The 24,388-nt window shown below is 38.5% G+C and overlaps 1 protein-coding gene across 3 annotated transcripts in view; it reads left to right on the forward strand.

Annotated features, from left to right (window-relative positions):
- CYTH3 (cytohesin 3) overlaps nucleotides 1-24,388 on the forward strand; it is a 48,604-nt gene that overhangs the window by 15,204 nt on the left and 9,012 nt on the right. The window contains exons 2-9 of one of the 3 annotated variants that reach the window (XM_064725882.1): nucleotides 9,520-9,602; nucleotides 10,160-10,224; nucleotides 10,637-10,703; nucleotides 14,749-14,867; nucleotides 17,417-17,497; nucleotides 19,547-19,659; nucleotides 20,716-20,864; nucleotides 21,633-21,745. In XM_064725882.1, the coding sequence (XP_064581952.1) occupies nucleotides 9,520-9,602; nucleotides 10,160-10,224; nucleotides 10,637-10,703; nucleotides 14,749-14,867; nucleotides 17,417-17,497; nucleotides 19,547-19,659; nucleotides 20,716-20,864; nucleotides 21,633-21,745 (790 nt within the window). Of the gene's footprint in view, nucleotides 1-9,485; nucleotides 9,603-10,159; nucleotides 10,225-10,636; nucleotides 10,704-14,748; nucleotides 14,868-17,416; nucleotides 17,498-19,546; nucleotides 19,660-20,715; nucleotides 20,865-21,632; nucleotides 21,746-24,388 lie in introns of those variants that run through there. The other 2 variants (XM_064725883.1, XM_064725881.1) reach the window with 2 other exon arrangements.

Below are 24,388 nucleotides of genomic sequence, written 5' to 3' on the forward strand. Positions count from 1 at the left end.
ATAGAAAGCTTCTGCAATAAATATTCTTCTGAAATCTAACTCCAGAACTGTGTCAGGCAGGGATGGGGGAAGGGGAAAAATCAACTTTGCTTTGCTTTTTCTGAAAATTGGATTGTGTGCTTTAGAAACAGCCGGCAATCCTAAGTAACGGCTAATGCTCCTCACTAATGAGTGCAGTGCTGTGAGCAGATCCCTCATTGCCAAGGGTAGATGTTACTGGAAATTTGTGACAGAAAGCCAGTCTGAGCCCAGCTGTTTTGCTGGGAACACCGTAGGTCTGATGAGCTGTGCCTGAATATTGAGCAGGATTTGGGGGTATTGCTGGCAGCTGACCACAGGCTCTGGGCTCCAGGACCCCCCTGCAGCTGCTCAGCGACATTCCTGTCAATTTTCCAGGCTGCTCCCCGAAATGGACCTGACAGGAATGTCTGCTACTACTCTGGTGTGTTTGCTTTGCAAGTCTATTTTCCAAGATCTATCCTAGGAAAAAATGTAGGTACCTGCCAGCCAGCCACTTCCTCTTCCTCAGAAGGGGAAACACAGCCCTTCTGTGAGGGTAAAGCTGAAACACATTACAGTCTTATTCTTTTATCCTTCTCATGCCATTTCAAAAGCCAAAGGAATCAGTGTTTTTGTTTGCCTGTTCCTCACGAAGAATGTGATTAAATGACCTCTGCTTTCAGGAGGAATTGCCCCATTCTTGGTCTGAGTTAGTTGGATCCTGGAGCTGAAAGAAGTCTAGATTGGCAGCAGGACATGTCTGGTTAGTCCAGTTGTTCACAGGGACTTCTGGGAGTCATGAAGGGTCCCTGCTCTCCTTTTCATCCACACATACTCCTTGGGATGGCTGGGAGAAAGAGTCCTGTCCTGACTGACAAGGAAAAGAATTTGACAGAGGAGTATTTGCTCTTTTCCTGTCAGTAATTTAAGCTTTGTCTCACACTACAGAGCTGCTGGGAGTCATCCCAAACACACTGAAGTGACCACAGAACCAAATCCTGAGCAGTGCTGCAGTACTTCAGGCTATCCAGCTTCCCAGTTTGTTCCTCCCATTTTCCATCTGCAGTCTGAGCAGGTCTCTCTCCTGTGCTGGTCATCCAAAGAGTTGCTTAAAGATAAAATATTTTTAAATTCCTCTCAGTGTTGCCTGTATGCTTGGCTCAGTCAGAAGTGAGCTGTGCTGTCATAGAAATTAGTCATGGGACCATCCAGTCCCTTTCCACCCAGTTCTTTGTATAATTCTGTCTAGTAATACACTGCAGTTGTATTGGGCAAAACCATAAATGCCCCAAGTTAAAAGGCACATCTTGCTTCTGTTGTGTAGCTTAAAAGGTCTTACTTGTGGAAAGCTATTGCATCTACACATTTAAATTCAGAATTTTCTCCTTTTGCTGCAGGCAAGCAAAATCCACTGCTCTTTTGCTGCCCTTTCTTTGCTCTGTAGTGAATGAGGGGTTTCAGCTCAAGACATGATATCTCTAATGTGACACATAGCTGTGCTGTGCATAGTTGGCATGGTGATCTGTTCCTTTCACCTCCTATGTAGTGTTGAGGGGGAGCCCTGATTTCCTTCCCAAGACTCCCACTTGAAAAGTGGCTGTTGTTCTGCATTGCCAGTGGATACATAATGTGCTATCAGCTGCTATCCATGATCTCCCCACGTGTTATTGCTGCATCATCCTTTTCCTCAGGGGGTGCTAAAATTTTTTGTGACCTGAATCTTGCCATGAAAGTGTACTAAAGAAATTCAGAATTTGCAGACTTCCACTCTGTAAAGACTAAATTTGTGTTAATGCATACTATAAATAAAATGTACTATAAGCAAAGGCTTTCAAATGCAAACATCAGAGAAAATTTGTTTGATTTCAGCTATGGCACTACCTAAGTTCCCCATTTGTTTCTCCAGTTTTGCACATACAAATGCTCCACAGAGAGAAAATGATTACTGAGCTTTCCCAAAATTATTTATCTGAGATCCTGCCTTGCAGCATACATAATGAAGAGGGGGAAAAATTGTTTCTGTTTGACAGTATTTTGTTGGTTTGATGCAGTGTAAAGAAAAAGCTTGAGGCCACTTTATTTTAGAGGATTGGTATCTGTATTTATAATGGTGGTAATACTAGACAAGGCTGATTCTGATCAGCCTTCCTCATTATTTGCTGTGCAGAAAAGAAATCAGATGCAATAATTTTGTTAAAAAGCTGAAAGCAGAGTAAGAGAATTTTAAGGCAGTATAGATGCCCCACTGTCCCTAAGGCAGCAGGACAACACAAGACTGTGCAATTTTACTTACAGTGCTTGGCACAGCACAGCATTGCATTTGTCCCACATTACTTCAGTGTTACTGTTTTCCATGTTGGAAGGGAACTGTGATGTTAAGATGTGATAATGTGACAGTGTGTAGCTGTAACACTGAAATCAGAATGGTGATTCACCAGGATTCCTGAATAGTAATTGGTAACTGATGCTGGTGGAGGCACATGTTATCTTGGATAGTATTTCCTGTATCTGCACGAATCTGTTCATAGCCCTCTCTGAAACACACACCACTACAGTGTGGCCAACATCTCCTCTTTTAATTTCCACATTAGCTGGCATAAAATTTTTCTGCACTTCTTAAATATGCATGGATATGCATATTTTAACACTTTATATTATTAATGCAAGTATTAATGTATTTGGGTAAGAGACTTAACATTTTAAGTTAAACTCAGCTTTCTTTTCATATTCAGTAATTTGTATTTACATATTTTTGAAAGAAAAGTTGGCCTAGAAGCATCTTCTGATCTTGAAGCAGGAGTGGAGTGACTTCAAAAGAAAAATGCTTCTGAAACGAAATCCATGCTTATCTATTATTAATATCAGGTTGAACTACTTTTAGTATTTAGAGAATACAGCCTGTTAGGGTGGGGTTTTGGGGCTGAGCTAAGCTGGTTTTAGGGCTGGCTGACCTCAAGGGGGTTGCTGTCCCCTGTACCTTTGTGCTGCCAGGAGTTTCTGCTGTGCCTGTTTCGTTGTCTTGGGCAATTCTGAGGTCCCTTGGTGAAACCATTTGTCCTCCTAAACTGGGGAAAGGAACAACTCAGAAACAGCAGGGCTCAGGCATTGTATGGCAAAGCAGTGCAGGAACACAGAGGAGCCAACTCACTACCTGTGAAATCTTGCTCACACCTTGTCCCTGTGTGTGTTTTCTTCTTTCTCCCCAAGTGATGCTCCTTTATGTGATTGAAAGTGGTTCTTTCATTTAGTTGCTGTAAAACATTTGGTTTCCTAATGGAAATACATAAAAACGTTGAAATAAGACACATTATTGAATTAAAGGAGGTCAGTATAATATAATCATGACCTTCAATACTGCCTGCTCATGAAAATAAAGAGCACGGACAGTAAAAAAAAATACTCATTACTTAAACACACCCTGCTTTCTAATGGCCAGTGTCTGTGTCAGAGGGCTAATTAGGAGCTGAAAAGCGAGGGAGGTGGCTGTGCATTTCTGTGGAGTGTGCCCGTATCTGTCTCAGTGGGTGTATCTGTGCAGCAAGGTGAGGCTGGGAAGTTGCTGTGGGCTCCTCTCTGTGCTTTGGCGCTGTTAACGAGGGCAGCCCGTGGCTCCCGGGCAGGATTAGCAGCTCATGCCGAGCTCTGGAAGCCTCTCCAGTCCGTTCCCTGCACAGCTGTTGGTGCTCTGTTCCCTGCTCACAGTGTGTAAAACACATCTGCTCTGGCGCTGCCTCCTCTGCCTTTTGTGCTCCATGGACAGAAACAGCTGCAGGTGCCATGGCAGGGCCCGGCAGCCGTGATATCCGAACTAAGATGGTTTTTGGGAGGCAGGTAAAATTTTCCCTCCCTCCAAATCAGTGTTAACTGGACCTTGATTTTGCACAATTTTGCAGCTGCCTGCTTTCTGCTTGACTAGAGAGACTAACACATTAACAAATTATATAAGGCTGTTTCTGGCCAGAACAAAAACACAGTCTTGACTTATTGGAAGTAATTCTTACGGACTATAAGAAATACTGTTTGTTTTTTACAAAAGATGATTTCACGCTTGATGGTACTGTCACCCTGCTGGACCTTTTCTATATAGAACAAAAAAATGTATTTCATATTTCCAATTTTTATGCTTTTGTCTCTTACAGAAACCTACACAAATATGTACCACTGATATAATAAACCTGCTTTGCTGCAGAAATAAAAGGAAAAAATCTTGAAGGTGTAGCAGGTCAGAGGGAAACTATTTCCTCTAAAATACTGAAAATGTATTTTTATGTGGTAATAATATTCATATTTTCAGGGTTTCTGCTCTATTATTAGAAGCACAAAATGATAATATCTTTGTTGTAACTTTCCTGCAAAGTATGCACTTATCCTAAAGAAAAAAAAAAAGTTTTCAGGAACATCTTGTAGTGGTGTGTGATTTCCAGCAGCTGAACAATGAGAATGATGGATGTGCGTTGGAGGTTCTCTTCTGGGTTTGGCCACTAATGTGATTTCTGGCCACAGAGTCCCTTGTGATTGAAAACTCAAAATAACTCTGCCAGCCATGGATTCTGTCCTAGATTCCTCATACCACCAACTGGTGATTTTTTTGTGTGTGAAAGGATATTGTGTACAGGATTATTTCCCCCTTTAATGGCAGTGCCGTTGCTCCTATGCTGGAACATGCTCAGCAGTGACTAAACTGCAGATTCCCACAGTAAGGTAGTGAAGGGAGCAGCCAAATCCAGCTGGTTTTACTGGTGGAATTTAGTGTAGATTCAGTTTGTTTCTGCACTCTGAAGTGAATCTATTCAGAAGGATGTCCTCCTACGAAAACTTCTATGGAATTTTTAATAGCCAGAAGTGGTTGGAGCATTGTTTATACATCTTGTCTGAAAGCTGGAAAATGTTCCTCTAATCGAGTTTTAAAAAAGGGAACATGTAGGGGGAAAGGAAGAGAGAACAGCCTGAGAATATCCGTTGAGGCAAATGTTCTGAGACAATCAGATTTGTTCTCAGAGATGAATGTATATTATTTTAAAGGCCAGAAGAAACATGTCTACTCATTTTGTGTATGAGTAAGGAAAGATTTGTTTAGTTTAAAGCCTTGCATTGTGTAAATATCTTTACACTTGCAAGATGTTTCAACTGCAGCAAAATTAAATTCCATCTAATTGTTTTTTGCTTGGAATGCAAATATTGAAGACCTCTAATTTGGGACTGACACAGAAGAAGGAAAATGTTTATCTTTATGAAACCAAGAAGTTAGCTGAGCAATGAGAGTCAGGGTGTTGTATTGCTTTCTAAGTGGGGTTACAGAATTAGTGTTTAGCCTGTGTTAGATTTGTTAGATGTTTGCTTTCTGCTGGTTGTGGATATTTTACTGTGTCCTCTCGAGTGACTGAACTCTGAAGTCGGTTGAAGGAGTTAAATGGGTTTGCTTTAGACTTTGGCTGGTGACTGGCAATTAAAGGCTAGTGAGTGAATTTAAACACAGGATTTTGCTTATTGCTAGAGAGCTAGAAAAGATTTAAATTTTACTACTGAGAAGGAGGATGGTATCATGATCATGGACTTGGAAAGTACTGGGTTTCTGTTTCATATTATGGGATTTGCTCCTGGTTTTCACTACCTAATCTGTGGGAAATTTCTCTGCAAGCTGATCTGTTGCAGTTCTTTCTCAATCTCTAAAAGTTTTGAGTTTTTTGGTACTTGCTAGTTCAAAAATGCTTCATGTTGAGAGTTGTGGGATAATGCTCTTCTTTGGATATTGTACTTGGGCTGTCCATAGTGGAGAATGCTTAACCAAGTGACATCACAACTGATGCACAATACACTGATTTCTGTGGTGAGATGCAGTTTGTTTGTTTTCCTTAGCATGGTGTAGTAAACAGAACTGTATTAAAAGTGTGTTCCATTAAGTGTTGCATTACAGATGTTCATTTAATTACATATAGTTCAGTTATAGGAATTTGAATTTTATTGGCCAAGTTGGAATATATTAAATATTTTTCTGGATTTTTTTCTGTTGGTAGTAGGAGTAGTATTGCAACATATATGGTGTTGTGTTTTTCTTTCTGTTTGTCCAAGAATTTAATTTGTATTTTCAACAACTGTATTCCTCATGAATAAAATATCTGTAGTATATTGACTTTCTATTTAGTAGTACCTGAAGGTCTGAAGTTCTAGAAAAAGGAGATGCTCTCCCTGTAAGCTAAAAGATTTCACAGAAATGACTTACATTAGAACATTGTCTTTATTTAAAGATTAGAAGAGAGCATGAAAGAATGCTGCAGCTGTAGCTTGTTCACTGTACTGAAATGCTTTTGTTCTTTTTTAGTATTTAAATGTTCATGCTAACTCCTCCCATCCTGTCTGCTTTGTGTTTAGATTGGTGAAAGAAAAAAAAAAACCCAGAACTGACTCAGAGAGGACAGCTAGAAAATTTGTTTTACAGAACAAATACATCATACATGCTCTCTGAGTTATTTTGTGTGGAGGATTATGTGAACACAGGGTTGAAAGAGAAGTGTTTGCTGGAGGCAGAAGGGTGGCCTTGGGAGGGGTCTTGCCAGAGCAGATAATCCCTTACCATGTACCTGCAATGTTTGCTTGGGAATGTGAAGATGTTTTAATCCACCATTGTGTTACCCTCCTATGTTAATATTTGAAAAGCCTTCATGGAAATACAGAAATCGTGTTAGCCTTTGTTTTAAGACACAGAGTTGAAGCAGCAGGTACAACAGCCATGAAGTCCTGGGGCCTCCTGGAGCAGGCACCTTCCAGGCTGTAATGCCACGTGAAATCTCTTCAGAAACTTTTTCTGGGTGCATTGAGTTTCCCACTGATACATTTTCTACAGCATAAAGAGCAGCACTGGAGGAGGGAGGCAGTGATAGAAACCAGTAGAAGGATTGTAATGAGCAAACATCTTCAGTATCACACAGAGGCCAGTTCATGTGAGTACAGGACTGTGCCCTTGGGAGGGATCCTGGTGAGTCACTCATCCCTCTGTGCTGCTAGTGTGAGGGGAAGAAAAATCCTGTCTGTACCCAGAGTTGTAGAAGTTGAGCAGTACTGTAACTCCCACTCAGTTATATCCTGACTCTATTACTCTTGTCAAAAGATACTGAAATATTTTGGCTCTGATATTTAAATACCATTGTTTAAAGATGTTGCATTAATGTCTAGTTTTATATAAGTCTTCTGCAAGTGCAGAATCTTCTTTTCCAGCAGACTGCTTGTCTTGTATGTGGCAGATAAATACTTGATGTTATTCCCTAATGCAAAACGTCATCTGACTCCATTTAGCTTTTTTCCTTTCTGTCTAACAGCATCATTAATTATACTGTGAGGCTTGTCTCTACTGTGGCTGTGATCAGAGGAAAGGAAAATACAGCAGACAGTATTTGGGTGCTGTAGGAAAACACTGAGGTGTTTGATTTCTCTTTTTTTGTTGGCTGCTTGAGCACAGAAAACTGTTACAATTCATGTTGATTCCAAAAAAGCAATTTCAGTCGTTCCAGATATTCCAAACCTGTCCCAAGGAGCCGTCACTGCATGGTGGAGTGAGGGAGAGGAAACTGCAGTACCACTCACTGGTGTGCAGATTTGGGAAGGGCTCATGGTAGTGGCTAATCCAGAGGGTTTGTAACTCAGCTTGAAGAAAAAGCAACACCATCTATGAGTTCTAAATATTTATTGCTTCAAGATGATTTTCTCTTTGAGGTTTTATTAGTATTTCCAGTTGCCAATGAAGGTGACAGTTACCAAAATGTCTTGCTTCAACACACAGTTAAAAATTTAGCATCTCTTACTTGTACTGCTAGTGTAAAGCTGCAGTGTAATTTCATCTAGAATACTGCAGAAATGCTTTAAGTGATTATATATGGTTTGCCTTTTTATAATCAATATTGGGTAGCAGTATTAATTTTTTTTGTCAGTTATCTAGTTGGAATATTTGTGGTGTATTTATGTACACTGTGTACATTAATTCTCTGTGGTATAGGATCTTGTACTTATAAGGTTTGATGCAAAAAGAATCCTGCCACTGTTCACATGCAAGAGATTTTTAGGAGTGGGTGGCTTTCTGATGAGGAGAATAAGCAGGTAAACATACTGAAGTCTGGTATTTGTTCAACAGAAGACTGTCATTTCCTAAACTGAAAGTAATTTAATCATGTTTGTATCTGGAGTAGTTAAATGAAATCATTTGCCATAATTACTTCTTGTCTAACAAGGTCTGTCGCCATTTGGAGTTTGTTATGATTCGGATCCTAAAAGGAAAGGAGCTTAACCAGTGGATGTTGAAATAATCAATATATTTCATTATTAGGATTCAAACTCTGTTCCAAATGTGTGTTTAAAACTCTCCTCTCAAGCTGAACTTTTCTTTGTAATCCTGTTGCTACAGTCTGTTATGTGTGTATAGGACATAAAAGAGTGGCCTTGACTTTCCCAGATGAGTACATTTGTTGTGTGTTGCTCTTACAGATCTTATTAATTACTTTTGTTGGTCCATTTTTACTGAGCTGGAAGGAAAAGCTGTTCTGTAATTAAGGAGCTATTCCCAAGAAAGTGGGTAACATTAGAACTGTTATTACAGGATTGCTGCACAGGAGGTGAATATTTGTAGTTGGTGTCTGATGCTGTACAAATGAGCAGAAGTAATCTCTGTCCAAAGAAGTTTCTTGCTGGGGAACATCTGATGTTCAAGAAAAGCAGTGGTTTTATGCTGATGATTTTTGGTCTTTGCTGTTGTTGGACAGAGACACAGGGTGAGGGTAGGATGAGTGACAGACACACATTTGCACCCTCAGTAGCAGCTGATTTTTATCAGCAGGGTCATGTATTTCATTTAGCATGGCCAAGGAGAGACCTAAAATTGAATTAAATACTCCAGACTCACCTAAAAGATGTTATGCAAAGCCCATGTTTGTGTTAGATAACTGATTTTGCTGCTGTACTTGTGTGTCCTTCTGCTGGCAGGTGTTTGGTGTTTGGGTTGTACCTCCTGCATCTCTCTCTCCACAGCAGCCAAATGAGGGGGCTCTGCTGGCATTGGGGGATGTCTGAATTCAGCACCAGGATACACATCTTGTACAGCATTGGCTGTTCTTTGGCTTTTTTCCCTGGAAGATAATTAATTTACATGTAGAATTTTGCTATGTTACTTATGTAATATAATTATATCCAGCTTGAATTTGGCAATTAAGCTGTAGAACCAAATCTTGCCACATCATATGATAACAAGATTCCTTTAATTGTCTGTTTTTCTTTTGAAAGATAGATTCTGTCCATAGTCATTCATTCAATTACCTTACTTAGGATTTTTATAAAGCAGATTACAAATATATTAGATTGAGATTTCATTTATGTTGTTTATTTTGATTTGTTTTTGTTTTTTTTTTCCTGAAAATGATGTAAAAGAAATGTCCTGATGTTTCATATGAGGTTATTTTTCCCAATCAGTTTAATGAATTTTATGTGTGATGATGAGGTATTAAATGCTAAAAAATTGTACATTTTGCTCCATTCCAGTGCCTGATGATCTCTCCTTGGAAGAAAGAGAAGAGCTTTTAAATATTCGTCGCAGGAAAAAAGAATTGATTGATGATATTGAGGTAATTGATTTACTGTAAAGATCCTTAGAAGACTCCTTCAGTAGATTAAGTTACAGACCTAAGCTGCAGACTTAAATATGAATTTCAGGATTTCAGGTAATGGTTTTAAAAGCATATAAAAGACTTAAACAAATACTTCTAATAGTGAGCAGGATTTATGCATCATATGTGTGCTTTAAAAAAGATTAACTTCTGAATTTATGTAATACAATATGTGCAGATGTCCACATTTTCTTTGTGTAATCAAAAACTCATTAAACAGCAGATTTGCATCCAGGATAGGAGTGAGTGGGAAATGTGGGTAAAGAAATCTTATTAATTGATAATGGCAGCTTGGTCTTGGTGCTCTGGGATAAGCACACACAGAGTGCAGGTTCATGTGTTTAAGTCATTCAGTTGTGATAAAATCTTTAAATACCTAAGGAAGCCCTAAGATTGTTCACTTCTCTTCAGGTAAATAACAAATATTAGACAATAAAACCTAATAGATAATATTATTATATAATTCAAAAGGTGTTCTAATGTAGGTTAATGTATTGTCCTTCCTTCTTTTGCAGAGATTAAAATTTGAAATTGCCGAGGTTATGACTGAAATTGATAATCTGACTAGTGTAGAAGAAAGGTAAGTAATGCCAACATGTGGACATGATTCAGTAAGACCTTGGAACAGGTCTTCCAGGAACAGCAAGTAAAAATACCTTTCCCATGCTAAACAAATGATGGATTACCTTTATTTAATCTGTTATAAAGCCTGACTTTATCCCATGCAGGTGTGTCATTTGTTTGGCTAGAGAATATGTTGGATAGAGTGTAATATTTACTGTCCTGTGGATAAGGATATGGGTCTCTGAAGCTGCAGTTGCTTAAAGGAGTTGAAAGTAGTATCATAATTTTCTCCATTATGAAAAGCGGATGTCTTCATTTTGTAGTAGAAAATACAAAGTAGCCACAAGAAATTAAAAACTCATCTAGAATCTTTTTGTAAAAGAATGACTGGTAAGTGCTTGTTGTCTCTTCATTGTCTCCATATGTAGCAAAACTACACAAAGAAATAAGCAAATAGCCATGGGAAGGAAGAAGTTCAACATGGACCCGAAGAAGGTAAAGAATTTTTTTTTCACTTGTCAGAAATCAAGTCTCTGCTTGTAGTATGATCTATGACAAATACTTCTATGGCCTTTTAAAGAAATATTTCTGAAAATGTAAGCTCATAGGCTTTGCTTGCATGTCCTGGAACACTCTGAGAGGGTTAAACTGGAAGCAGCCATCAGGTCAGGTGCCAGCTGTGTGCTTCTTTCACTTAAACAAACCCTTGATAATGGAGGTTACTTATCAACAACCAAATATGCCAGGTATTGATTGACCTGGCTGCTTTGTACCTGATAGAGGTATTCTATGTTGATATGTTAAATATAATTAAATTTGTTTTTCATGTGTGGTTGTTAGTGAGGCCATACTTCTTTTTCTTTAATGCTCTCCTATTTTATCTTTCAAAATGCCTTTGCCATATTTTTTGTTTTCATGCAGACTTTTATATTTAGATATCTAAAGCCTGTTTCTGAAAAAGGCATGTGTGAACATCTGTATTTTTGTTCATACATCTGTGCATATAGATGTGGACCTATCTGACTTGTACAAGCTTGGTTACCAGTTTCACGGAGTCTGCTCTGCATGTAGCCAAGAAATAAATGCAGTTCTTTCTGGAGTGCCTCTCTGTTTCTTAAATAGTTGTTAATTTTCTGGAAAATCTGGGGACCTGCACATTCTCTTCCAGACTTCCCCTGCAATGTTTAAAAGAGCTTCTTTGACATATTTGACCTTTTGCCTTTGCTTTTCATATTTCATCTTCCTTGCTTTGTTTTATTGTCCTCTATTGTTTGTCATTGAGATTCCATTTTGAATTTGTGAAGAGTATTCTTTAAGGTCTTCTTGGAAATTATTTAGCATTTGTTTTTCTGTGTTCTTGATGTGTTTTCTTTCCAATTGTATTGAATTCAGTTACATTTTGGTGGCTTTTCTGAAATGTTCCAAGTACAGTGTGGCTTCTGTTCTTCAGACTGTTTCCAGTTTGCCAGAAATTCTCCAGTACAAGAAGCCTTTCTAAAATGCTGGCCATGTATTTTACTTTTATTTTCCGTTTTGGTGACTACTTAACTTCTGTTTGGTTGAGGGCAGAATACCCCCAAATATCCTGGTAGTTTCCTGTGGTCCTCCTGCTCTTTCAAGTCCTAGAAGTTTGTGGCAAAGTCACAGGATGATGTCAGATGCTTTCATTCCAGCATTAACTATTTTTTGTTATGGTTCTTACTGGATGAAATTATTTCTATAAATAGATGCTGTGGCCACATTGCTACTGTAACATAATTTAAATGTGGTGAACAGACTCAGAGTAGTAATTTCTCAATAATGCCTGTGCTCAGTGGTGCTGCAGTAGCTGTGTGCTCTAAAGCTGTGGTGTTGCATTAAGTTCCTGCCAGCTGAAGTGTGTGAACATCCTTGTGGTGCTGGGAAAAGCTACCTGGGGTTCACTGGGAAAAGGATATTTTTCATTCAGAAACAGGAGGGAAGATACTCTCTGGATTTAAGAATGCCAAAGAACTGGGGTAATAATACTTGGGTTGAACCCACCAAGTTTCCTCCTTTCAAACCAGGGAACAAAGGTCTGATATTTTCATATTAGCAGGAGCACAGTGAGGTAATTTTCTTTTATCATTTCTATTTGAAGACCTTGCACATTCATGTGTGTGTGTAGAGCAATTCTCCCTTGCCCCCTCTGAAAATAGGTGTATTTATGCACTTCCAGGATGTGTACCTGGGAGTTTGGCTTTGCTGAGCTCCTGTGGGAAGGGCTATAATGGTAAAGTTTGTAAAATACTGTGCAGAGACAAATTTGTGCTGGAAATTCACCATGCTGAAGTTGGTACTGCCTGTGTTGGGCCCAGGAAATGAATTCTCTGTGACAAAGGCAGGGTGTAAATAACTGCAAAATTTATAATTGAGTTACTGGAAAAGAGATGAAATTCAAAGCAGATTTCATTGCAGTGATGCAAAATAAAAAATAAATCCATGCAATATTTGTAGTGAATATTGAAAATGTCTGTAGCAATGAGTTTTGTGTGGGTAAGTTAAACTAGTACAGCTGTCATCTGTCTCCTGTCAGTCTACAGAAAGAAAATTTGCATCAAGACAAAAGATAGTGTAGGAGGTAGGGGTTTGCTTGGCCTATTTTGCCATTTATTCCAGACACTGAAGTTGTTGTCCCAGACAAATTACTTTTCCTGTCTGTTTGACTTCTGGTTCTTTTAACATCTTAGGAATAATTAAAAAAAATCCAGGAAAAGGAAAGTTAAATTGATTTTTTCAATATGGGAAAGTGTCTGCTTCTGTGCACAGAAATTTGTTTTCAATACTTCAAGTCCTGTCCATTATCAGTAACTTGTACAATTCCAAAAAACCTATTCAGATCAGTCTGTTTATACCAAGCATGAATAATATGGTCCAGGTGTTGAACCAAGGGAATCTGCTGTTTCTGATATCAGAGGAGAGATTCTCTTTTGATTTTCAGAGATGAAAGCTTTTTGTATAACTTGGGATGGGAAAAAGCACTATGTTTTCTAGTCAAATATTGTACAAGTAAGCTTTGAAGGGATCAGTTCTGAGGCAAGCTCAGCAATTTCTGGTTCAAGATATAATGGATGTATTCTTTGCAAAGAAATCATGTCTGTTGTGAAATGTCTTATCAAAATATTAAGTTGTCAGAATACCAGCCTGGCATCGAAATTTTTCAGATGATGATGAAATTGTTCTGAGAGAATTACATACCAGACTTTCTAAAAAAAAGCTTCAAGCTTTATAACATCACAGTTTACTTTCCCTGTTAAATTGGGTCAGAAAACTGACCTTTTTTTGTCAAGCAGGTAATAATTTCATGATTAAAAACTTGAATTAATCAAACTTGAATTAATCAAACAGAAGGATAATCATGCTTTTGACTGTTACTAGAGGGCCATCTATGCTATATTTTAAAAATGAGCTTTTTTTCAGTTGTAATGAAATAAATAATATTCCACTTGCAGAAATTGAAAAACTAGAATTCTTGAAAGTCTGAAATAGTCTAGTAGAGGATATTAGTGATAATTTATTAACCTCTTTTGTTCGTATTTGGAATCCAAGGCATTAAGGCTACTTAAAGTTTCCATTTCTACTTTAACAACAGGCTGTTGTTAGGGTTGGAAGAAATCAGCAGCATCTGTGCTGGGGTCTGTGGGCTGAACAGAGGATGGTTCTCTCTGCACAAACTGCTCAGTGTCAGATCCCTCCCATCCTTGCCATGATCTCTGTGTAACTCAGTCTCCTTTCTTTGCCACTTTCCAGAGAAGTCTCTGGGCTTCCCTGGCCTGTGCCAGTTGTAGGGCAGTAATTTATGGAGGAGTGGGAGTCCAAGTGCCCTCTGAGGGACAGGGTAAGACTCTCCACCTGCCCTTGGTAGCAGCTGACTGAGCAGCCCTTTGTGAGTAGTGTAGCTCAGTCCTTTGTGAATAGTTTAGTTCCAGCACAACCAGAATTCACTGATAATCCCAATGTCAGCATCAACTCTTTTAAACCGGTTTCAGTATCTTCAGCTGTGACTTCCTGCTGCAAGTAGTGGCTTGATGTATTGGGTTGCAGTTTGTAGATTATACCAGATGCTTGATTTTGTGTCATGGTGGTAATTAAGTAGTTTCTGTGTACCTCTTCATTACATGATTTTGCAGATTACGGCTCTGCAGACATTGATGCAATGTTGGGAACAGGCCAGCTCACACATTAGCTCCAAAGAGCAATGTGCAGTCATTATTCAATTAATATTTGATCTTTCAAATCAAATATTGAAGGTTGAGGGATTCAAACTGCCACCTAGTACTTCTAGCCTTAATAATGTGTTTTCATTTTCATCTTAAAACCAGTACTAAATATTGCTCATCTAACTGAAAAACATTGTTTACCATTTTATTAAAAGAAATAAAAATCTGTAGGTAATGTAACTCTTAATGTGCTATGTGTATGTCTGTGTCAGTATATTAATACCAAATGTTGAGTGATATTTACTTAAATGCTTGTGGAAGAAGACATAACATCCCTTTTCCTCTGGAATTGCTCTTCCTAGGGAATCCAGTTTCTGATAGAAAATGACCTCCTGCACAACACTGCAGAAGACATTGCACAGTTCCTTTATAAAGGAGAAGGATTAAATAAAACGGTAATTGGAGATTACCTCGGTGAAAGGTAAAGTAAAAATATATTGGAACTTTGCTCTTGAGCTTATGAAGCACTTCCACAGGTTTTGGGTAGTTTCTCTTCACAGGCTGCAGGAGAGAGCTGCTCAGGTTCTCTGAGATCCATAAAAGCTACAGTGGGGATGTAAACCTGCTGCAGTATTGTTTTAGATTGCTATTTCTAAATTGGGTACATCATGCAATGATATTTAATTAACTATAATTTAGTATTTTGAGTAAACAAAAACATTTGTCTGTAGTGCAGAATTCTATACCATGAGCTTTTGGAATGTCTGAGAGTTGTGTTGCAACACTCCTGGTAACTCTTAGTACTGTGTCCAGAGGAGGAGTGATTTACAGTCAGTAATAATAGGACTGTAAAGAAATTACTTATTCAAACAGGTATTTCCTGGGACAGTAGCTCCAGCAGGTTTTGGTGTTGTCATTTCCCTGCACACACACGTCCCATTGCTCAGCAGGTGTCTCCAAGGGCAGCTGCACCCTGTCCTTATCAGCCCTGCTACAATCAACATGCAGCGTGAATATTTATGCACACAGTTGCAAAACCCAGTCAGAATGCAAATGCCTTCCATTGCTGTGCAACCCAGGAATTGATTTGAAAAGGCAGCTGAGGGAGGCAGGAGTGCAGAGGGTTGGAGTGTGTGCATGGACGGGCTGGCACACGGTCAGTGCCACCTCGGAGCTCAGAGGTGACTCCTTTGGGATGTGCTCCTGTGCTGCTGCCTTGTGCAGGTCCCTTCTGAGACACTCCTCAGGCTGGTTCCAGCAGCAGCTGCGTGGTTTCTGCTCAGCAGTTTCCTCTTGGCTTTCATAGGTTCAGTCAAAGTTTTTACTGTAATATGAGCATTTTGAAAATAGATCTTTGTTATGAAATCTCTATGCAGAATATGTAGACGTGTCAACAGTTTTTATACAACAGAATTATCTCTGAGGAGATTCTCTCCTGCTTTGCCATCCCCTCTCAGGGGCCCATCATAAATTACTTCTGTATTCTTGCTAAATATAGCTGAGGACAAGACCAGGTTAGTCAACAGACTGAAATATTTATATAACATTCTGCCATAAAGAGATAGAATCTATATTACTGACTTTTATAGTCTTAAAGCACTCAGCAAGCTGAAAAAAATGAATGGTGTAATGGAATAAGGTAACACTTAAAAATATAGCAAAAATTATAATAAATAAGGGATGAATTGCATCCTAAAAAAAGACTTATGGTTTCTTTCTGTGTGGGTAAATCTTCACTTCTTTTTTAAAGTGGCTTCCCGGAGCACTTTATTATTTGTCTTGTGTCTTTGGAGGTGTACCCAGCACAACTGCTGCATGCCTATAAACAAAATAAATAATTTGCTTTAAGTAAAAACAAACCCCTCTGGAGTGCTCTCTTTTATTACACTCTCATGTCACGTCTTTGAAAAGCAGGTGCCCAGTTGAATTGTGCATTGCTAAATTTGATGAGAATTGCTTGGATTTGCTGAGAGAACTGGTGTGTTTTTCTGTAAACAATGTAGGAACATGCCAATGAATGAACAGTTGGTTTTAGGGTATTTACTCCTGAGGTGCAGGTCAGTCTGACTGTGCAGTTAGTCAGCAGGGCAGCAGCTCATTCCTGGTGGGTGCACACCTCTCTGTTTTCGGGTGAGGCTGATACACAACATTCTGTCTTGGTGAGGTATGTAAAGCACACCCTGAGGATTGTAAACCTTTATTCTTCTGGCACAGGAACTCACTGATGGTGTGGGCCAAGCTCTGTCCTTCCACATAGTTTTATATTCATGACATCTTTAAATGTTAGTTTTGAATTTAAACCCCCTTGTACCAAACAAAGCATAATGATTTGCATACCACTGTAAGAGCTAGTGAGAGGAAGCCCTTTCAGAACCTCTTCTGATTTTAGTTAACTTTGTTCTACCAGTTCTTGGGAATGGAGTAAGAGTACAGTACATACTAAGCAGCTCTTTTCAAAAGCTGTTCTTTTTCTTGGATGCAATGAAGTAGAAGCATTTTTGTTTCTTATCTATGTATATAAATTAAGATACTGCTTCAATATTTTCTGTTCTTAGAGTGGAAAAAAGATAGTTTGTTTGTTAATTGTATGTTGTATGGCTAGAGAAATTAGTCTTACATTAACCATTGTTTTAAGAATTCATGACAATTTCTGCAAAAGGCTTTTCACTGATTGAATTTCTCAGGTATCCTCCTATGTCAAGGAGATAGAGTAATAATAAATGTGAAGTACAGTACAGTAATAATAAATGGGAAGCAAAGAAGGCAAGGCTATTTTTAGGTCATTTAAATAAGCAGTTCTAAAATAAGTTCAAATGTTCTGGCTTTTGCTAACCTACCAGCAAAAACGGGCAAAGTACTAGTGTTAAACATGAAAATACCTTTCAAATAAATGTGTAGATTATTTCTGATGGCTTTATTTGATCAGTGTGAGTGTTTATTTCCTTATTTGTTTTCAGAAGCAAATCGAGATAACTAACAAGTCTTTAAAGGTCAGAATTGTAATTGTCTGTTTCTATTTTCCTTTCACAGAGATGAATTTAATATTAAAGTTCTTCAGGCTTTTGTTGAACTCCATGAGTTCGCTGATCTCAATCTTGTACAAGCCTTAAGGTGAGTAAATTCTTTCTGTTTTTTGACTTGAGCTTCCTCTATCAAATTGCATGTTTATATGAGTCACTGTGTTGATTTATCTATCAGCAAGCTGCTCTACAGCTCAGCACAACTGTACAAATTACTGTGCAAGTGAGCAGAGACAGCTCTGTTTAACCCTTCTGACTGCTTGTGTGTGTGCTGCCCTTGAGGGTGAAAACTCCTGGTTATTTCAGGTTATTTTCAAATACAAACTGAAACAGCTGTTAATCCTCCCTGTGCCTGCCATATGTGGACATTTGAAGACCTGTTTTATATCTTAGCACAGAAATAGGTTAAAAAAGAAATAAACTCTTTACTTAAGTAATTTTCTTCCTAATTTTACTCCACCTCAACTTGTCCTTCTGGGCAGGGAGGAGGAGAAATCCACTGATCCATGCTCTCACTGATCATGTTCAATCACAGAGAGGTAAACTTTGAAACAAATGACTTCCTTCTGCTTGCCTCAGTTTCCCACTTGTCATGTGAAAGAGAGTGTGATATCTTAGTTTGTTTTCTTCCCTTGCTACATGAACAATTCCCTTGATTTATCTGGGATGCTTGCATACAGTGACCTTGTGAGATCTCTTCTCATCTTGGTGAAAATCTGTAACAGATTGATCAAATTAGGTTGACTTAGACAGCTCTGCCTGGTTTTTTGCCCCAAGTGACTCCCTCCTGACACCAGATAAATGGAAATGTCCGTGTGATCTTTGTTTCTGGTGCAGTGCCTTGTGATGTGGAGTCAGAACAGCTTTGCTATGGTTGAGTGATGTGGTGATGATAACTTGAGCTGCCTGAGGCTTGGGCCAAAGAAGCTTTTCTGTGGCTGCTGAAGCTTGTCTGGGAAGCTTCGTATTCCTGTCTCTTTTTACCCAGTTTGATGTTAGGTTTGACTTTATTCTTCCTTAGCAGCTGCTCCTATTAAATGTTTGTATTTTGGTAGCTTACAAAATTGGTGATCTGGGTTGGAACCTTGCACGAGGTGAGTAAAAGACAGTACATAGAGCTGACAAGCTAAAGATGGCCTGTGACACTTGAACATAATGTCCTAAAATGAAAACCAATGAAGACAGGAATAAATGGTTGTTATATTAGCATCCAAAGTACAGGGAATAATGAGAACTTGTTTTGCATGGCAGAGCATGTAACTTTGCTGGTTTAGATCCTGGTTTAATTCCGATAAATCTTTTGCTTAGAGATAAAAGAATAAATGATGAAATTCATTGGAACATTTTAGTGCCACAGTGTGCCAAAATAAATTTGTGAAGACTTCTGTCCTGTATGCATTCCAGTGTACCTCTATGTAGAAATAATAAGTTACAAAAGTAAACTCTGTATTTCAGTTTATGCTGCTAAGCAGCAGCAAGATCTGCTGCATATATTCCAGAATTACTGAAATGATGACACAAGTTGTTCTTTTTAAGGCCTAGGTCTGATTCTTTAGGGTGAGCTTACAGTAGACAGGCAGCATTTCTCTAAGCAGTGGGGTTTTCTTCTTGTTGTTACTATTTTTAGAAGGTTTTGTATGAATTTAAGTAAATATGTTAAGTCTTTCTGTATTCCTTGTTTCTCTCTCCTTACACCAGAAATATTTTGTATGATGTGTCTTTTTACATTGTGAATAAAGTCTAGCTGACTGTTCATTGCTTTTTGTAGCTGGGAAACCCAGGGAGGATTGAACTCATTTTTTCCCCCCATAGCATTCTCATGGCAAAAATGGGATGCATACAGAAAATTGTTTACTAGTCTGGAAAAAAGAGAGAGCCTCAGAATATGAACTGCCATATTATCTTGCCTGATAGCATGCAGTGTTGCTGGCTGAGTTACTGGGCTAGCCATCTGTGCATGTTGCTTTATAATAGCTCCTGACTTGTGTGTTGAGAGATTGAGAACATATTTCTAGGACATTCTATATAGACAATGCTGATTTTTTTTTTTTTCTTTTTCCGTTTGTTTCGGATTATTTGTAATAAAAACCTGATATATAAATACTGGAATGAGTCTAATAACTATTCTTCCCTTTTTTAGGCAGTTTCTGTGGAGCTTCAGACTCCCAGGAGAGGCTCAAAAAATTGACCGTATGATGGAAGCTTTTGCTTCACGCTATTGCCTTTGTAACCCAGGAGTCTTCCAGTCTACAGGTCAGTCACAGGAAACCACAGGAGTTCCTAAGTACTTGTGTGATCCAAATATAATTTTTATTTATATATATTTGTGTTTGTTCTTCTGCATCTGATGCAAAGATGGAGGTTAGGGATAAAATAATGTGTGAAATGAGAAATACCTGAGAAATGAGAAAATGTGACTGACTAATCCAGGAGGTGCAAGCCTATGGTCAGAATGCATTTTTATTTATAAAACATCACAGAGCTGCACAGAATGCTCTGGCATTGCTGTTCTGTTTGGCTCTATACACAAATAGATTGCTCTTGATCACTTAATTTAAGGAACAGATAGGATGGGAAAAGGTTGGTGTAAAGCAGGTCTGTAACAGCTAGAGAGGAAAATAGCTACTGATAACAAACTGCTGAAGATGCAGGCACATTTTCCCTCTCTGTAGCAGGTTTTCATCCTGCTTTTTCTTCACAGAATCTTGTACTTGAATTCTGGGAGAATTTACTATAATCATAACCATGTCAAGAGGCATGATAAGATTTCCTTTGTCATCTTCTGATATTACCCAGTAGTGCTAGCTACCTCCTGTATGCCAGGGAAGTGAATAAATGTCATTTTCAGTCTTGGTAAATGCAGTCAGAATATTACTTTGTAGAGACCATTCTTTCTCTTTGGAGAGAGCTTTGGAAGTACTTTGAGTAGGAGGAGGCTGATGGACCAGGTTTATTATAGCATCCACCACTATGATTTAGGCAAAATCTGTGCAGAGAACATTTTTCCCAACACTTAAGCATTTCAAGTGAAATGTTAATTTAAGGTGATAGCAATAAGCATAAGAGTTTAATTTTTTTTGGATTCCCATACAGTTTTTCTTATACTTGTTTTTTTATTTGAATTGTCACATTTTTTTTTCTTCTTGGGCTTACTTCAACAGCTTAAGGATTTTATACTTTTATGTACAATGTTCAGGATTTTTTGACTGTTTCTTCTCCTTTATCAGTCAGGATGAGCTGTACACTAATTTTACAGGTTTGCACACACAACACATGGGAAGATAAACCCTTTTTCAAATCTGATTTCAGATACATGTTATGTGCTTTCATTTGCCATCATTATGTTGAACACCAGCCTGCACAACCACAACGTGCGAGATAAACCCACAGTGGAGAGGTTTATCTCCATGAATCGTGGAATTAATGAAGGTGGAGACCTTCCAGAGGAATTGCTGAGGGTAAGTTGGGCTGGCCAGGACAAAGCCTGGCTTTGTGTTTTTAATAGCAGACTTAAAAGTGTGCACAACAGTTCTCAGGCAGATTTGTCAAGGGAGGGCAAAAGAACATTTTCTGGCATGTGTAACCATTTGAGTAGCTGAAAGAAGCATTTTTTGTTATTCACAGCTACTTTGAGCTAGTTCTGCCTATATCCAACCTTTTGTTGAGAACAGGCTGTTTCAGAGAAAACGCTCTGTGTATCTCTCTGTAGTTTGCTTATGGCAAAATTCTTGTGGAATTGGCTGCTGATGAAAAAGTAGCATTTCTATCAGAAAAAATCATAAAAATTATTTTTTCTTTATTGCCTCTCATTTTCCTCACATTTTATGAAGCTCCCTTCTTGAGAAATCAGTAAAAATCACTGCTGTAAGACAGTGTTATGGGCTACACCATTTTATGAAAACCCAGATTCATTTGCCAAAACTTGTACTAAATGAAGCTGATCTTGAAACCTTCAAAATGCTAAATGCTGAAGTTAAAATAAAAATGTTATTGCTAGGAGTGCTTAAGAAATTTGTACTGAAGAGAGACTTGTGTACACATGAAGTAGTTTAAAATCAAACTTGATCAAAGTAGTAAACAAAGACAGACGGGGGTGGTCCAGAATTTTATGGACAATATTTCCTGTGCTTTTTATACTAATAGTCTGGGAAGCAGTAAGGTATCCTGGTTGCATTTTCTGTTAAGACATTTATTAATGAGGTCTTTTTCCTCTTTTATTTTTCTAGAATTTATATGAAAGTATTAAGAATGAGCCATTTAAAATTCCAGAGGATGATGGAAATGATCTAACGCATACATTTTTTAATCCAGATAGAGAAGGTTGGCTGCTGAAATTAGGTTAGTCACAAGGGCAGTTCTGCTGCTGTGTGTTTGTTCATTGTTAGCATGTTTGCTGCTCTGTGTCTTCCTGCTTTCTTGTGAAGGTAACAGGTTTCACTTTGTATTTAAAAATGTATGAACCAAAATAAGTAGCTCCTTTACATCTGAAGGCTGTTGCTTCTTATTTTGCATACCCAAATTAGCAATCAGGTTCAAACTTCGGAGTTTTATTTCTGAGATCTGAGAAATAAAAACTCGTGGACAAAAAGGAAACACCACATGGTATTTACCACATGCTGTGACTGATAAATAACAACTGAGTCTCCATAAGGTCATTTCAGAAAACTGTGTGTGATGTTTCAACACAGTTTTCTGTGTACAAAAAAAGGATTTCTCTTCAAATAGTTATTTTTGTATGTCTTTATTTTTCCATATTATTTGTGAGTTTCTCTTGGTTTGGTTTTGGCTATGATTTTTTAATGAGTGGTTTAAATGTGCCTTCTTGTTTTCCTTATGGCCTATGACCTATCACCTTTCTGTTCTGTGACTGGCTGTCTCTGCTTATTCTGCATTAGGAGGTACGTATCTGATTGCTTTCCAGTCCCCTCTTCTTCAGTTGCTCATTCTTTTATTTTCTTCCTCCTTCCTCCTGGATTTTTCTTTTGTTCTTTTCTTTTTTTTAATCAGATTCGTTGTAGCATTTTGCTTTTTCACTCAGTGTCACTAACAGTGTCATCAGCGGTGCTCTGAGGGACTGGCATGTCAGTATCTGACTCACATGCAGGTGTGTTCTGCAAAAGAAGAAAGCATTTACATGCAAAGCAGAAAAATAAGGATGACTTCAGCACACTTTTATCATTCATGGAAGATCATAACAAGGAAAGAATAATCTCTGCTGAGAGTAAACAACATGTCTTACTCTGTCATGAAGTTTCAGAGTGTTTTTGTTACTTGTTAATCAATGATAATAGGTTATTGAAAGATTGATTATATTTGAACTACATATTTATAAAAGCTGTTCTTTTTCCTGCTTGTTTTCCTTTTAAAATATTTAGCTTGTTTATACATTTAGCTTATTTAACTGAGTCTTAAATGAGCTTCAGATTTAGGGTTGCAGAAACCTCAGGTAGTTCTGTCTCCTGGCACTGTAAGATGCCTTTGTTTTTACAGACTTGTAAAGTTGATGGGATTCACTTTTTCACTTGGCCTTAGGGATTTTTTTCCCTATATAAAAGAGACTGACACTTTGTTTTAGGAGTTGTTTTCAAGACAATAAATTTTTTAAATTTAAACACCAGCACACGCTTGCCTGGAGACAGCTGTTGGCCACTTTAATGTGTTGAAGTGGAAGGAACTTTGCACTTGGGGAATGGTGACTGAAGTGTGGAAATGGATGTGTGCTGGGGTGCACACGGGGAGGATGGTGGAGGTAGAGCCTGGATAGAGCCATAGGCCACAGTGCTGATTGCACCTGGAACCTGGTGGTCATGCTTGTGCTGGAAGGAAATGGATGTGAAAAGGAAGCATTTGGAATTCATTCACATGTTCCCAGTGTTGAATTCTGACCTCTGTGCTACAGATGCTGTGGAGCTCCTTTTCTGACTACAAAGAGGCAAATGGTTGCTTTTTGACCTGTATTGGCTCAGCTAGCACAATGTCAAACATGACCTTGCAGCTTTTCTCTATTTAGTAGCATGAGATGATGGTTAACAGAAAAGCCTTTCAAGCTGCTGTAGGTGGAATGTGCTTTTGGAGAGGAGGTCGAGTGTAAGGCCAGGCTGTGCCTGTTGCTGTTGCCAGTGCTCCCTCATGAACTTACACATAATGGGAGTGCAGGCAAGTGTGAGTGTGTGTAGAGGAGTGACAACATCCTCTGTGGAAGAAACTGCCCATAAAAGAGATCTAATAAAAAATAGAGGAACAAAGAAATTGAGGAAGTGATGACTGAAAGTAAGTGAGAGCTGCCAGGAACTTCTGCACAGTCTGTCTGTGGTGCAAAGTCAATAAACCACAGGTCAGGACTGAAAACTCTGTCTGAGTGTGCAGTGTGTAGGATGCAGATGAGGCACAGTGCACAGAAAGCCCAGTAGTAAAAGGGTGTGTGAAGCAGAAGGGTGTTACACGTAACACTCCCACGGTATGAGGGTTATTTGAATAAAGAAATGAAACGTGTCCAGAAGCCTCCGGTGAATCAGCCTGGGAATGCCTGGAGCTGCCTTCTGTGAAAGACTGCATTTTTTCCACAGACACAGACTGGTACAGACTAATACACTGCTAGTTTAGATGCAATGACCAGAAATAAACCTGACAGTCTTTTTTTCTTAATTTTTTCCCTTTTATTTCTTTCCTCTCCTTCAAGTTTCCTATTTGCTAGGAGTCTAAAACTGTATGTTGAGAGTGCTGTCTCAGTCCACATCATTTGCATTTTTACAGTCGTTTCTCTTGAGAAGCACTTCTTGTGAAATGGGTGTGGTTGGTTTCCTTCAGTTCTAGAAGCTTCTGATACTAAAAACTTGTGTGTTGTTGAAATGCTAAGGAGACAAACTCCTGTATGAGGGTTTAAGTGCTCAGTTGTGATAAAATATAGAAGATGAAATAGAAAGTTTTTATATAAAACTATAAACATGACTAAGACTACTTGCAGACTCTGAGTATATCAAGA

This window comes from Zonotrichia leucophrys, chromosome 14 (genome assembly GCF_028769735.1).
Source record: "Zonotrichia leucophrys gambelii isolate GWCS_2022_RI chromosome 14, RI_Zleu_2.0, whole genome shotgun sequence".
Classification (NCBI taxonomy): Eukaryota; Metazoa; Chordata; class Aves; order Passeriformes; family Passerellidae; genus Zonotrichia; species Zonotrichia leucophrys.